Source organism: Lissotriton vulgaris, chromosome 6 (genome assembly GCF_964263255.1).
Source record: "Lissotriton vulgaris chromosome 6, aLisVul1.2, whole genome shotgun sequence".
Lineage (NCBI taxonomy): Eukaryota > Metazoa > Chordata > Amphibia > Caudata > Salamandridae > Lissotriton > Lissotriton vulgaris.
In genome coordinates, this window is record NC_141694.1 from 1,292,368,599 (window position 1) to 1,292,384,621 (window position 16,023).

At 47.1% G+C, this 16,023-nt stretch overlaps 1 protein-coding gene across 4 annotated transcripts in view; it reads right to left on the reverse strand.

Annotated features, from left to right (window-relative positions):
• The window catches only part of MED23 (mediator complex subunit 23), a 583,151-nt gene that overhangs the window by 93,155 nt on the left and 473,973 nt on the right, over nt 1-16,023 (reverse strand). For 2 of the 4 annotated variants that reach the window (XM_086927430.1, XM_086927428.1), the window contains 2 exons: nt 12,778-12,991; nt 4,860-5,096 (listed from right to left, as the gene is read on the reverse strand). In XM_086927430.1, the coding sequence (XP_086783556.1) occupies nt 4,860-5,096; nt 12,778-12,991 (451 nt within the window). Of the gene's footprint in view, nt 1-4,859; nt 5,097-12,777; nt 12,995-16,023 lie in introns of all 4 variants that reach the window. The other 2 variants (XM_086927429.1, XM_086927427.1) reach the window with 1 other exon arrangement.

Sequence of the window (16,023 nt, forward strand, 5' to 3'; positions counted from 1 at the left end):
TTACGAACTGTGGCGAGGCCTCCTTCTCTCGCCTTCAGTTTGGTCTTGGAGAAATAGCAAAATGGATGAATTACAACCTCCTCAAACTGAATGGCGAGAAGACGGAGGTCCTTGTCCTAGGACAGAAGCCTAACCTGTGGACCTCGAGACACTGGCCAGCTAACCTAGGTACCCTTCCTGTACCAGTGGAGCAGGTACGAAATTTAGGTGTTGCCATCGACAGGGGCCTGACAATGCAATGGCAAGTTAGTAAAGTATCTGCCATGTGTTTCACCATTATACGTTGGCTTCGTAGGATCCTGTGGATGTTGCCTGTTGACACAAGAAGGATGGTGGTGAGTGCCTTGGTCACCTCCCGGTTGGACTATGGCAACATACTCTACCTGAGGGCGGCCAAGGCTGTCACCCGACGCTTGCAGCTAGTCCAAAATGCTGCAGCGCGTCTTCTTAGTGGATGTCGTAAAACCGACCACATATCCAGCCACCTTCGTGATCTTCACTGGTTGAAGATTGAAAACCGGGTGAAGTTTAAGGCTCTCACCTATATGCATAAGATCAGGCATAAGGTGGCACCTAGTTATCTACAGACTTTAGTAAAATCTTACTCACCTTCCAGTTCTCTCCGCTCTTCCTCCCAATGCCTCTTCTCAGTTCCCAGGATCAGACTCTCCAGAATGGGAGGCTGTTCCTTCTCTTACTTAGGGCCCAAGTTATGGAACTCCCTTCCTTTGGCCATTCGGTCTGAGGACAGCCTTATTTGTTTCCGTAAAGCCGTTAAGACCTGGCTTTTCGATCTATAACTAATTGGCCAATCCATCCCTTGTTAGCTGCAGTATCTTAGCGCCGGGAGACCCTTACGGGTTGCTGTCGAGCTCTACAAGCTTAAATAATAAATAAAAATAAATAAATAAAAAGGACAGAAGGATAGCTCTTCAAGGTGCCCAGAGAGAGCCCTGATGGGCCATGGAATGTATAAACAGGAGGACATTAGATAAAGATGCAGCTAGAGGGTCAATAGACCGGTCTGTACAATATTTACAAAATTTGTTCCATCAGCAGGCATATACCAATGTTGTGGAGGGACACCCGGCTGCCAAAATAACTGCACAGACTTCGGGAGGGAGGTCGAAAGCTGTCAACTGTCGCCGCTCAATCTCCACGCAAGGAGGCGTAGAGTGGACAGGTTTGGGTGAAGGACCCTCCCCTGCTGCTGCAACAGAAGATCCTCCCGTAGGGGCAACCTGACCGGAGGATCAATGCTCATGTCTAGAAGCTCAGAATACCAAACTAACTGTGCCCAGTACGGAGCCACGAGAATGACTGGTGCTCGTTCATACCTGATCTTCTTGAGCACTCTGGGCAGGAGTGGTATGGGCGGAAAAACTTATAGGAGGCCTGAGCTCCACTCGCAACAAAAAGCATCATGGAGCGAGAGCCGCCTTGTAAACTACAAAGCGCAGAACTGATGACATTGCACACTCTCTTTGGAGGCAAACAGATCTAACCAAGATTCTCACCCTGCTGAAAGAGACCTTGTGCCACCTCCGGATGGAGACACCACTTGTGATCCGCAAGGCATCTGCGGCTGAGCTCGCACGCCCTGTCATTCAGAGAACCGACCACTAGGAAAATGCCCTGTTGTTCCAGCCAAGTTCAGAGATGCAGGGCCTCCTGACAGAGTCTACGACCCCACTCCGCCCTGTTTGTTACAGTACCACATGGCGGTAGTGTTGTCCGTGTACAACTGCACGTGCCTTCCCTTTATCGACGGCAAAAAGGCTTTCAGTACCAGTCGGATCGCCCAATGGAGCTGATCTTCCGCAGGAGACGCAGTCCTCTGATCTCCACCTCCCCAGATGGCCACCCCATCCCAGAAGAGACACATCCGTCATTACGGTGAGTTCTGGGATGGGAAGGGAGAGGGGTCTGCTCTTGGACAAACTGCGGTCTGTTAGCCGCCCCTGCAGGTCTCTTAACCAGGTTGGTGAGATTTCCTCGATGCTGTGCCCATTGTAACTTCAGGTCCCACTGCTGAGCCTCAATGTGCCACAGTGCATGGGTCACTAGCAGGATGCAGGAGGCCATGAGGCCCAACAGCCTCAGAGTCATTCTCACCGAAATCCAGAATAGAGGCTGAAACATCCGTATCATAGCCTGAATATCCTGGACTTGCCTTTCGGGAGTATAGGCCCGAAATTGCACTGTGTCCAGAACCGCTCCAATGAAAGGGAGCATCTGAGAGGGGGTCAGGTGTGACTTTGGCACATTGATAATGAACCTCAGAGAATGCAGGAGGTTCGCCGTAGTCTAGAAGGTGGGAGACAACTGTTTGGGGCAAGCCCGCCTTCAACAACCAGTCATCGAGATAGAGAAAGACTGGAACCCCTGAACTCTGCAGATGGGCTGCGATCACCACCATCATCATTGTGAACACCCGAGGGGCAAGGGTGAGGCCGAAGGGAAGCACTGTAAACTGAAAGTGCTTGTGGCCCATTATAAGCAGCAGGTAGCGACCAAGGGCAGGCAGGATGGGGATCTGAAAATAAGCATCCTGCAAGTCCAGCACTACCATCCAGTTTCCCGGGTCCAGGGCAGACAGGACCTGAGCTAGGGTGAGCATCTTGAACTTCTCCTTTCTGAGGAAGTAATTGAGGGCTCTAAGGTCTAGGATAGGAGATGGCCTCTGTCCTTCTTTGGAACCAGAAAGTAGCGGGAATAAAACCATTGCCTACTTCTGGCCCAGGAACCCTCTCTATAGCTCCCTTGGCCAAGAGAGTCTTGACTTCATAGTGGAGTAAGACAAGGTGATCCTCTGTCAGTCGATCGTACACTGCAGGCATAGATGGAGAGGTAGTCTCGAAGGGGAGGGAATTGCCTCTTCTGACTGTTTGCACTACACTCTTGTCCGATATGATGTTTCGCCAGTGGTGTAGATGGTGGCCTACTCTGCCACCGACCAACAGTGTGATCCTGGGGGATCAGACTAGGAAGGTTTTGCAGTTGAGGAGTGGAATGTGGCTTGGCTTGCCTTCTGGTTTCCAGACCCACGGGGCTGGGGTGAACCGCGTCCACGGCCCCCCAGAGTTGCTGAACCTGCGGGGCTCGCTAGCCGGCATACGGTTGGCGCGGTTGATAGCCCCTTCCTTAGCCACGAATGGACCAAAAAGTGGATGAAGCCCTAGAAGTTGTGGTGAGTCCCAAAGACTTGGCCATGGCTTCTTTGAAGCGCTCAAGGGCAGTATCCGTTTTGTTTCCGAAGAGACAAAAGTCATCAAAGGGCATGTCCATGAGGTTAGCCAGGACATCCCCCGAAAAACCAAATGTTCTCGGGCAGGCATGGCGACGAACGGCCACTGTCGTTGAAATAGCTCTGCCCAGTGAGTCTGTCTTGCCCAAGCCACATCTGATGACGAACTTAGCTGCGTCTCTCCCGTCTGAAATAGCTTGGGAGAGTAGAGCCCAGTACTCCTCTGAGACTTTGGGCAGCACTTGCGCAACCGTGTTCCATATCGAATGGATATAACGGAACAAAATGCATGCGCTGTTCACCGGTTGCATTCTCATACTGGCGGAAGAATTTTTTTTCTTTCCGAAACTCAACAGTCTCTTGGATTCCCTGTCCGGGGGTGCGGAAGGGAACGAGCCACAGGAAGTGGAAGCCTGGACCACCAAGCTTTGTGGGGTGGGGTGGCTGGTTAGGAAAAGTGGGCAGCCCAGTTCATGGCAATGGCAGTAGGTGATCGTCTTATTCACAAGAGCCCCATTGCTGGGTTTGGACCAGGTACCTAGGAGGATATCGGTTAAGGCCTCATTAAACGGTAGTAGGGATTCTGAGCTGGAGACCCCATGCTCCAGGACCTCTGTCAAGACATTAGTCCAGGACCTCCGCAGCCCTACGTGCCACCATAGCAAATGATGCTCCCTCCTCCATAGCCAGGGTAGTAGGGGAAAGAATGCCAGAGTCGGGGGAGGTGTCCAAACCACTGGCATCACCCAACTCCTCGTACCAGTTCACTACTTGTTGGTGTAGGATTTCTAAGGGATCCTGCCCCCCCTCCAAATTCTCTTCCTACATCCCTAAACCTTCAGAATAGGACAGGGTGAATGTCTTGGAGCCGTACCGTTGGGACACCCAACTGTCTCTGTGTCGTCGGGAATGAGGATCGGGGAGGCGCCACAGGAGGGCAACCGCGATGCCAAGGACCTCCGCATCGGACGCGATGCCAGGGAAGGTCACCGTGGCGCTGCGACTGGCATCAGTGCAGACCCAGGAAAAGGTCCAATCGGAGGCCGTGGAGCCGAGCCGGAGCTGCAGGCAAGCAAACCACGAGGGCCCCACCATCCTCTGACCCTGTGGGGCCCAAAGGTGTACCGGAAGGGCCAGGCCATCCAAATATTGCGCACAAGGCATCACAACTCCTTCAGCTGTGCCGAATTAGTACTGGCTGGCGCAGAAAGAAAAGAAGGGAAGTTAGCGCACCAGAGTGGCGGTTATATTGACGATGACGACGGACATAACACGGACGATGCACATGGAGTCGACTGGCGCCACCTACCAGCGCGTATGGGTACTGCTAAGAAAAATCTTCCAGATCCAGCCTGACGCCTGGAAGTTCAAAGTTAAGGAATCTGCGGCTAGATGTCTCTATCAGATATTGGATTTTTATACAGAGCACTTCATATAGCACAGTTGCTGTTTGAACGCTCCATAAATGACAGTTATTACCCAATTTAATGATGCTCAATAAATGGTCTAAAAAACATGGAAGTTAAAGACTACCTTGCTGGAATATGAACTTGTGAATCCTGGTTTATACATACACTATCAACAGGTTACTACAATAATTCGTAAAGGATATTGTCAACCAGTCGACCGATCAATTTGCAGTAATAGGTGTCATCTGGGATCCATGGATTGTCTTCTCTCACATTCATCGCACACTTGAGATAATTGTCACTCAAACACCAGCCCAGAGGTCGGTTATCTTTTAAGGAGCCAATAATAGCATGGACAAGCTTCCTTTTCAGGTTTGTACGTTCTCGAAGATGCAGCTCGTAGTAGTGCAGAGTATTGTATAAGTATGTAACTGGCCGGTCTGGAAACAGGAAACAAAACGAAAGGATTAATATTCAAAATCTTGGAGGTAATATCCGTCAACTGACATTTTAAACCGTGGAAGAAGTAGCAGTATCAGTATAAAATGTGACAAAGACAGAAGTATTCTAATCACCAAAATACATTTGTGCTCTTAGTCCCTCCACCACAACCCTTCTTTTGAGTAGAGACTTCCTCCACAATAGAGACAGGAAAAGGAACCCAATAATACTAGTGACTATGAAACCAAAAAACCTGTCTGGCCCAACTTAAATCGTGTGGCTCAACATTCACTTTGTTGCGCCCTGGAAGTGATGGAACAGAGCTGCATACAAGCTCTGCTCTTCCAAGCTCATGCCAGTTGCTTAATTTTTTCTTTACATGCTCTCAGAAACAGAGGTAGAACAATTGGAAGTACCAGTGTGCACATATCTAACTTGGGACATTTTTAGAAGTTAAAAAGAGGCCACTCTAAAGAACATGAAGGTGGGACGGCAGCAAATAATCTTCAGTTAGATAAACTATCCACCAGAAGAACAAGCTACTTACCTTCTATAACACTGCTTCTGGTGAACACTCTACCGGACAGCAGATTTCTCACCTTGTGTCGGTTCGGTTTAACCCCAGAAGTGATGTCGGGGCAACAATATAACCACTACTTTCATGCATAGTCAGTTTCTGTCTGATAATAGTCCGCTCTGTCAAACGCTGAGCCCTTAGGAATCAGATTATACCAGTGTGCAGAGCTCCAAGCTGGAATCTTTTTAGTATGACTTCCAGAGTCCATTCCACAAAGTGAGAACGCTGGTGGGTTGATGAGGAATCTGCACCATAAGACAAAGCGTTACTGAAGGTAAGCAACTTAATGTTCTGATGGATACTTCTAACTGTAGATTTTTCTCTTTGTAAAGCAGTATCTCCCCAGGTGATATGTATTTGGGATGGCTCAGACCTGAAAGTCTTGCAGGACCAAATAGGCAAAGTGGTCCTCTAGGCGGGACCGGACTATCCAGGCAGCGGTGCTTCGTGGACGTGTGAACTGTTGTCCACGTTGCATCTTGACAAGATATTTAAAACAGGCACTCCACGCATCAGTGGGTTAGTAGCAGGTATGGCTATGGTAGTATGAACCCGCAAACCTTTCAGAGGCTGTTTCTTGGCCAGTATGTTGCAGACTTTGATACGAAGTACAATTCATCAGGAGATGGTTCAATTTTGCACAGCTCTTCCTTTCTTTGTCCCAGAATACACTGCAAAGGTAGGATCATTCAGCCGATGTTCCTTGGTAAGATCAATTTAAAAGCTCAGAGCTCACTTTGGCGATATAGTCTCTTTCTCCTTGGGTGGATGACATGGGGAGAAGAAAGCTGGAAGGGTAACATTGGGAGGAAAACTGACTTAGTCCTTAATACTAGCTTGTCTGGTAAGAATGCAGTGTATGTTTACAGGACAAAGTGTCCATAGCTCACTCGTATGACAAGCTGTGACCACTATGGGGAACAGTCTAGTAAGCAACCTCAGAGAACAAATGTGCTTTGGCTCAAATAGGGTGCACATCAGAAATGCGAGGACCAGGTCATGGTCCCACTAGGGAATAAAAAAGGGATATGGCAAGAGCATGTGGGTGAGTCCACTGCGAAAACACAGTACAACAGGTGATTTGAGCAAGGGTAGCTGATCAGATAATCATAAAAAGGCTGATAGGACTGACAAATAGTATTTAAATATTGTCATAGCAAGTCTTTGCTTGGCTAGTGATAGGGAGAAAAGGAAAACATCATACAACTGGACTTTTTAAGGCTGGATACGTGTGGGGGGGGGGGGGAGAAACAAGACAACAAACTTCTCTTAGTGTTCGCATGGATGTTCTTAGTTGAAGGTCACCAGGCTTCCAAACTAACATTAGGTCTCAAGGAAAATTGAAGGCAGTCAACTTTTGCTGCTGAATCTGCATGCATGGAGGTGTAAATTGTGCCAGCTTGGATGCATAACTTTGCCCTGCTTTTGAGACAGGATTCCCTCCCAAAGAGGCAGCCAGATCGGAGGACAGATATTCATGGCCAGACGTTTTTGGTACCACACTCTCCTCGCCCAGTATGGAGACACAAGGATAACTTGGGCCTGGTCGACCTGATCTTCTTTGAAACTTTGGCAAGACAGTTAGAGGTGGGAAGGCACACGAGTCCAAAGTCAAAACTAGACCAAAGCTGTCTCAGAGAGAGAACTGCCTTGGAACTCCCACCCACAAAAGTTTGGATTCTGCGCATTCTCAGCAGTAGCGAAAAGATTGAGCCAGGGTATTCCCCACTGCTGGAAGACTACCTTCGCGAAGTCTGAGTGCTGCAGCCTTTTGTGACCCACTATGCAACACTGAGTTTGTTGGCCCTGGTATTTGAAGATCCTGCCAGGTGTTGCTCGAACAGGTCAATGCCCTACAATTCATCCTATTCCAGAGCAGCAAAGGCTACCGCCACAGGACCCACAACTCCACTTCAAACTGTTTACTGCAGTACCATATGGCACTGGTATTGTCCATGAGAACCTATATCCATAACCCCTTTGATGGATGGGAGGAAGGCCTACAGTGCCAAGCAAATCGCCCACAACTTCAGCAGGTTGATGCAGAGCCATGTTTCCGCTGGAGACGAGAATCCTATTCTCTCCACCTCTCCCGGATGGCCAACCCACACAACAACGTTTCCATCACGACTGAGCTCCAGGTGGGGTAAGGAGAGGGTCTGCCTGCCTGTCCACATGCGGTCTAGTAACCACTACTGAAGATCTTGGTCTCCTACAGCATGCACCTGGATGGGATTTGAGAGGCTACCTTGATGCAGAGCCCATCAAGGCTTAAGATCCCGGTGCAAAGCCTGCATGTGCCACCTGGCATGCTCCACTAGCAGAATGTAGTAAGTCATGAAGCCTCAGAGCTGCTCTCACTAAACACCAGGACACGGGTCGAAACATCGAGATCATACCCTGAAGATATCTTGAACCCGTTGACGTGGAGGGAAGATTCAAAACAGCACCTTGTTCAGGATGGCTCCAATGAAATGAAGCCTAGGCACATTGTACGTAAACCACAGAAATCTCCACAATTGATGAGGAGGTGGATTACCACTGTATGAGAAGAACCCACCTTAACCAACCCATCATCGAGGTACGGGAAGACCAGCATTCCCAACCTTCTCCGATGGGCAGCAACTACAACTTTTGTGAATACCCAAGGAGCTCAGGGGAGGCTAAAACGAAGCACAGAGAGCTGGAAGTGCTTGTGGCCTATCTAAAACTGCACACGGAGTCTGTGGGATTGCAAGACATGGGGGAATGTGAAAATAGGGATTCTGCAAATCTAATGCTACCATCCAGTCATCTGGTTCCAAGGCATAAAGAACGTGGGCTAAAGTGAGAATCCTGAAGTGTCCTTCTTGAGGAAGAAGTTCGGAGACGTAGGTCTAGAATACGGAACCAGAAAGTAACAGGACTAGTAACTAGTCCTGATTTATGATGCCATTCTCTTGATAAAGCTTCCTCCTCAAAAAGAGCGTGAACTTCTTGCTGAGGAATAGACATGTGATCCTACGGCAGCCGATTTAGTGTAGGTGCACCTCAGGAAGAGTGGACAGGAAGGGTGAACCTCAATAATTACATTCGCTTTAACCTCCACTGAGGGACGCTACAGGTCAAGAACTTCTGCCACCCTTCTGATTAACACAGCAAATAAGGGAGGTTCCCCTGAAGAGGGGCCATGTGGAAAATTGAGGCCAGTTGTCAGTAGGTGTCAAGGCAACAAGCCTCCTAGGAAATCCAGAAAAACTTTTGCTATTGTATATTTGGGGTATATGATGTAATGAAGCTCTGGATTTGAGAATCTATGTAGTAGCGGAAATGTGTCAGATGTAGAACAGGGCTGTGGAAAAGATCAAGTTGGGTGAAACTTCGTTTGTTAGTCCTCAAACATCAGCTCACGTGGAACCAGTGCAGTATGTGTTGCTGTAAGAGGAGTCATAAAGAGTTTCAGACTCGGGGTAGACTCCTAAGCGTGTTTGTAGTTGGCGCCAGGAATAGATAGACTGGAGGAAACCAGACTAGAGGCCTCCTTAGATCCATAGGGCACAAGCACACCAAGGGCTCCAGAAAAGTACCAAACATTTGCAACATAGCACCTTTGAAGTCTTAAATCTCCTGAGGCATTGCTAATGGACTTAGACTGGATTGAGATTAGAGTGGGGTTCGAATCTGTGGTAGCCAATGGAGATCCTGAAGTACATTGCTGTCCATGCAACGTTTCTTATTGAAAGTGGCAGGAAGCGAGGGAGCCATACCATGTCTGGACTTCTTGAGGTTTTTTTTTTACTTACCGGAGGATTTGGAGTGTGATGATGAACTCTCTCTGGAACAGCTTTGGGACAGAAAATGTGCCTGCATCCTCCACATTAAATTAGGGGTCTTGAGCACTGTAGGAAAGCTCAGAAGGCAACAGTGTAGAGACTGGCTAACAATTAGACATTAAAAATTCTTAACTATCCCCATAAAGTCTTATAATGGTATACAGAAATGCACGTTTTTAATGAAATATTTATCATTTATTAATGACTTGAACTTAATTGTGTGGACTATTTTATTAAACACAAGATTACTTGCATTTAATTTAGATTCAATAATTATTTTTTATTTTTAATAAACAACAAACTTAACTCTTTTATAATGTTATATAGCAATTATATATATATAATGCCTGTGCAACCCTCATCCTTTAGAAAAAAATGCCTCAGAGGCCTAGCTCTCCCCAGGGGTCTGTATTCAAAACAACAGCAGGAGCCTGTGCTTTTATTTATTTTTTTGCTGTGGATTTAGAATTCCAAATCCACAGCCAAAAGAAAGCACAGACATGTCCCTGATGGGGGAGGCCCACAGATACCCCCCGGGTCCCAGGGACCACTACCCCCCGGGTCCCAGGGACCACTACCGCCCGGGCCCCCATAGGGCTTGGGGTCCACTACTTCCCCGGCGCCGGCCCCTGCTATTTCTCCGGGTGCCCACCTCGGGACATAGCCGTTTGCTTTTGCTTGGCAGGAGCTGACATCTCCCGCCAAGCCAGAGCAAACACTCCAGTTCCAGGAGGGAGCTATCAAAATGCTCCCGCCTGCTGGAAGCAGAGGTTTCATCCCTTTTCCTGCCAGTAGACATATGGGCTAGGAAAGAGATGAACCTGATTGCTGCTGCATGGAGGGAGCTGCCTTTGCAGCAGCTCTCTCCATGCAGCAACAATGCCGGCTCCCCAGGAGGCGGGAACATGTTGGGACAGAGGAGCCTTGAGGCTCCCTCCGCGTCCCAGGGGAAAAGAGAAGAAAAAGGCAAAATAAAGGTCAGCAACAAGCAGAAAGAGACAAAAAAGGGGAGCAATGAGTAGAAAGAGCATAATGGTGAAAACAGTAGAAAAAGGCAAAATAATGATCAGCAATCAGTGTGTCAGCTGCAGAATCATTCGGATTGGGGGGAAAAGGTTTTCGCAATCTAATGTCTTGAGAATTGGTCTATTTGTAGTGTTGCCTATCTCTTGAAGATTTGTGTCAGTACATCTTGCTTTGGTTTCCACTTGTGTATGGTGTTTGCTTTTCTGCTTAGTCTGTGCGCTTCTTTGTTGAGTTTTTCAGGCAAGTGTATTACTACCAATATTATACTGTTTTGATTCAGCCATCTTCATACTTCCTGGGTCAATGTCAATAGTGGTGGTGACCTTGCTCCTCCTTGTTTCTTGATGTAGAACATTGTTGTTGTGTTGCCCGTCTGAACTAAAACTGTCCTTCCTATTAGATGTCTCTGGAAAGCATTCAGTGCTAGGAAGACATACTTCTTCTTAGCACATTTACTATTGAACGGCTTCTTTGGGGATCCATTAGCTCCTGATTTTTAGTTTGTTTATATGGGATCCCCATCCTTTATGGGATGTCCTTGTTGTGATGGTCACCAAGAGAGGTTGTGGTTTGAATTATTTCCCCACTGTGATGTTTTGTAGGATCCATCATCACATTTCTTTCAGAACCTTGTATGTAAAAAAAAACCACAGAATTGTCCTAACTCTTGGTTATCTGTGATCATTGTTACTGAACCCTTGTTCCTTCGGTCTCATGCAATCTTGTTTGTGGTATTAGTGCAATGCAAGAAGTTATCATGCCCATCATTTCTCCCACTCTCCTTACTGACAGACACTGTTACTTGTGGTAGAGGTCCGTTCTACAATTGCTTTAAAACTCTTGTCCACTGGTACTGCCCTTATGTTCTGTGAGACAAGGATCGCTCCTAAAACGTTTTTCTCCTTTCCAAAGTTTGTTGTCCTGGCACTGGTTGAACATACCTGCTTTTACTAGTCAGTCATCCAGGTATGGGTAAGTGTATTTTCTCCTTCGTCTAAGATGTGCTGCTAGCCTGCTAGGCACTTTGTGAACACCACAGAGTCAACTTTATCCCAAAGTGTAGGATCTTGAATTGGTAGTGTGTTGCTTGTTATTGGTATGTGGAGGTAAGAAGGTTTGAGGTCTGTAGTTGCCATGTGGTCCCCGTCTGTGGTTGCCACGCTTCCTCTATATAAGAGGAGGACTTCTTATTGGGATGTCAAATTGAATTTTTGCATCTTTATAGACTTGTTTAGTGTACTTAGACCCTGGTACCAAAACAAGACATTAGGACCAATACTGGATCTAATTTGAGTCGAACACTATGAGTCCTTCTCCAGGGGATATTACTTCTCCGGCTTGTTTGCCTAACAGGTCCTCTACTTCATTTCGTAGTCAATTTTGTTCTCTTTATAGTCTCTTCTTCATCCGTGGTATTGTTGGAGGTGTCTTTATTAACTTAATGCAATAGCTATATCTTATAATATTTAGTATACAATTGTAAGAGGTGATCTTTCTCCATTCTCTTAGGAATCCTCCAAGTCTTCCTCCTACTGGTGACCAGTATAGAAAGGTGCTCTGTGTTCAGTCACTTGCTTGCATGCCCCCACCCAACCCCGGAATTTCCTACTCTTCTCATGTGCCCGTGAAAGGGCTGTCTTGTAACTGCACTGTCCTGCCATTGTGGTGATGTAACCTCGCTTAGCTACTGGCTGAAGGCAGCAGGGTTGGTAGAGCAGCATTCTCGAATGTCTGGTCCTAGTGGTGGACAAAACCAAGCTGAGATGGAGACAATGTCTCTGTACATTGTGTATCAAGAGTGGAGTTACAACACGTCTTGTGACTCCATCTTAAAAAAAAAATAATAATAATTGCAAGCACCCAAAACTATGGCACAGAGGAATGCAGATGATGTGTATTTACAGTTACACATGCTAAAACACAAATGTTTAAGGTTATGTCACTTAAATATTACCTGTGAGGTAAAGTGCAATGATAAAAAGTATTGAAATCCTTGATGTACTTACCCGAGAAGTACATACCACTCCTTAACAACCCTTGAAATACTGACTGGGAGGAAAGGATAGCACACTGGTTGGTGCATTGCCTAGCATCTATAATTTGTACCCCAGAAAGAACGGAGAGATGATCCACAGAAAAGACAGTGGGAACATACAGAACCGGCAAATTAATATTGTACTATTTTGCTGCCATTGGCAGTGGGTTGTGACATCTGCAATGTTTTTACTAAACAGATAATTCAGTTGATTCACATGAAGCACTCACCATGAAATTTGTACAAGCCACCAAGGTGATCAAGTAGAGTTTCCAACGATTTGGAAACTGGAAGCAGTTCAAGAAATCTGTGGATCACAATGTCGAACACTGGAAGAAAGCGAAGACACACATTTCCAAAGTAGATGGGCAGGTAGTGATGTTGAAGCTGCACAGGAGGATTCACTTGCTCAGCTAGTCCTTCAAAGTAAAGCTTTTCGGGATACTTCTGGGGAAAAAGCAGCAGATAGGCTTTATGTTTTCCCAGTAATAACAAATAAAAAAAAAAACAGGACAACAATTAAGAGGGGACAGGAGTTTATTCTTTATATAAGCGTATAGATACAATATTTATCACCACAAATAACAGAGGAAATGTGTGCCCGTTCGGGATTTGTGGGAAGAAGGTTATGGAAGATAAGAATAGAGAAAGATAGATCAAGAGAGATAGCTAGCTGAAGGGCAGAAGATAATTAAATGCAAAGAACTTCAAAAATGAACTGTAGGAAGCTGGTTCTGTATATACTATACCAAAGTGAAGTATAGTGTGCCTAGAGTCCAGTTGATCCCTAAAGGTAGGCAGAGGTAAAGTTAGATAGAACTTCACTCTCTATTTGTGGTAGTGTGGTTGAGCAGTAAGGCAGTATCAGAGGACAGTGTTAAGCATTTGTTGTACACACTCAGTCAGCAAATTAATTCACACACTCAAAGACTGAACTTCAGACCAATTGTTTTTGTAAAAAAATATTCTTTTGGTTGTTTTATTTTCTAGAAAGAAGCAAGCCTAGCACATGTAAGTTGATAGATACTTTGCAGTAAATATACAATTTGAAATGCAATTGTAAATGGACTTTGAAGTGGTTACAGTTTGAATTACTGGTAATGCAATACTGTGGAATGCTGTACATATACTTTGTATCGATCTTGCAATGATAATGACAGATAAGTTACTTTTACGTTACTTTTGAGATTACTTTTTCTACTCAGTGGGTTATGCCTAGATATCACACTGGGAAATTTCCTAGAGAAAAGGTAAGTAAAGTCAGTTTTGCACAATTGTTATTTTTCAGGTGTCCATACAAATCAACTCCACACAGAACATTTTTCAGAGGAAAATCAGTCAATAGGTTCCTATCTAGAGAAATGAAGTTAACGGTTACCAGTTAAGTAATAAGTCTTTGGAGTTGAGCTTCTAGGGTAAAAACAAGGGTTCCCCCAGGGTCAAGGATGCACTCTCGTTACACCCCCCCCAGAGGCCCTAGGGCAGCCGGGAGCAGAGTGCTGTGGCCCAATGTTATCCAACAGGGGATAGGGGGCCTCCGGTTGGTGGCTGCTGGCTAGCAGGCCAGTCGGCTGTGGGACCAAAGCTCCTGGACTTTAGCTCAGGGCAAATGGGGAAACAAAATAGCACCATAGGTGCTCCCTCCGCGGCACTAGGGCGGCCGGGTGCAGGGTGCTGTTTCGAAATTGGGCGCCCTGTTGTTTTCAATGGGAAACCTCCGGTTTGCAAAGGCACTGTAGGCTTGGGGACGAAGGTCTTCTGGGTGGGACCACCACTTCAAGAGGTAAGTTGGGAAGTTAGGGTTTGGCTATGCACCGTCTGTTTGGTCACACAAGGCAGTGGGGCGTTGGGTGCAGAGGTGCATTTTAGGGTCGGATCATCTTATCAGCTCCTGGTTGTGGGGACCTTCTGGATTTAGGCTGAAGGCGTCGGCTGGAGGCAGGTCAGGGGTCACCTGTCAGGATCGCTGGGGTGACCTCCTCGTGGTGTTTGCCCACTTGAGCTTGTGCTGTGGACGATAGTTGCAGAGTGGGGCGGATCCACGGTGTCCGGCCGGAAACAGAGGTTGCAGATGAAAAATCCGGTGTTCAGGGGAGACAAAGTCTTTGTAGTTGAAGGCAGGTAGGTCCTCTGGGGTTTTCAAGGTTGCCGACCACGATCTTGCAGGAGCAGTTTTGAAGGGGAGACAGGCCAGTAGGGTTGGGGCCAAGTCAGTGGGCGTCTTCCTCTTGTTAGCTGCTGCACGGCTTGTAGTTTCTTCTTGTTGGAGGAAGAAGCAAGGTTCAGGGGTGCACCTAAATACTAGAATTAGGGGCGTTATAGGTAGGTAACAGGCAGGGTCCAATGGGTCCCTTCCCTGGGGTGTGTACACCCCCTATTATGCCACCCTCCAGTGGGAGGGGAGGCATGAGCCTGAACCTGGTTGGCTGAGCCCCTCCATCTTGAAGATGGCGGGGATTGGGAGTTGTGGTTCACCTTGCCTCCCACACCTGAGGGGCTGAGTTGGCAGAGGTAGGCACACCATTCTCCCTCACTTGTTTTTCCCGCAGGTTCTCCTGCCTAAAGTGGGGTCAGAACCTTTGGGGACCAGTTGCTGAAAGCAGCAAGTGGCCTGGGGAAGCTCACAAAGGCGGCAAACCTTTAAAGCTTCACCTTCATGAACTCTTGACCATCCTGGGGGAGGAGGCTTGGCACGCCATACCAGGATGCACATTTTCTCAGGCCCCAGAGAGCAGCAGGCTCTCGACCCAGGGGTCCAGAAACATGACTGGTGATGGCAGATGAAAGCAGCTGAAAGCAGCCACTCAGCCTGGAAACTACTCGTGGTTTAGTTTTCAGGGGGCATCTCTAAAATGCCCTCTGTGTGCCTTTTTCATTAAATCCCCCACTGGCATCAGTGTGGGTTTAATGTGCTGAGAAGTTTGATACCAAACTTCTCAGTTTTCAGTGTAGCCATTATGGTGCTGTGGAGTTCGTAATGACAAACTCCCAGCAACATATACTCTGATTAGCAGCACTGTAATTACAATGTCTAAGAATGGACTTAGACACCGTCTAGTGCACCCAGCTAGAGGGGTGACTGATCTATGCCAGGGCAGTGGGTTGGAGGCAAGGCACAGAGAGATGTGCGCCATTGCGAATCTTCACTTTGTTCTGCACCAAAACACGCAGCCTGCAAAGGCAGTATGTGTGTGTAAGGGTACAGGACCTCTAACTGTGGCACAATAAGTGCTGCAGCCCTCAGAGGTCTTCCCTGGTCACAGTGCTCTGGGTACCAGCTATATGGGAGTCTAGGAACTAGCACAGTTCAAAAGATGCATTGATTGGCAGGGAACACGATAAATGTTGTTAATGCTGCAGGCCGAGCCCTCCATCTTCTGGTGGGATTTAGGAATAGAGAGAAAACTTTCTGGCACCAGAAAAAAACACCTGTCTTAGCCTAAAGGCATAGTGTAGGGTGAACTAGTACTCCACAT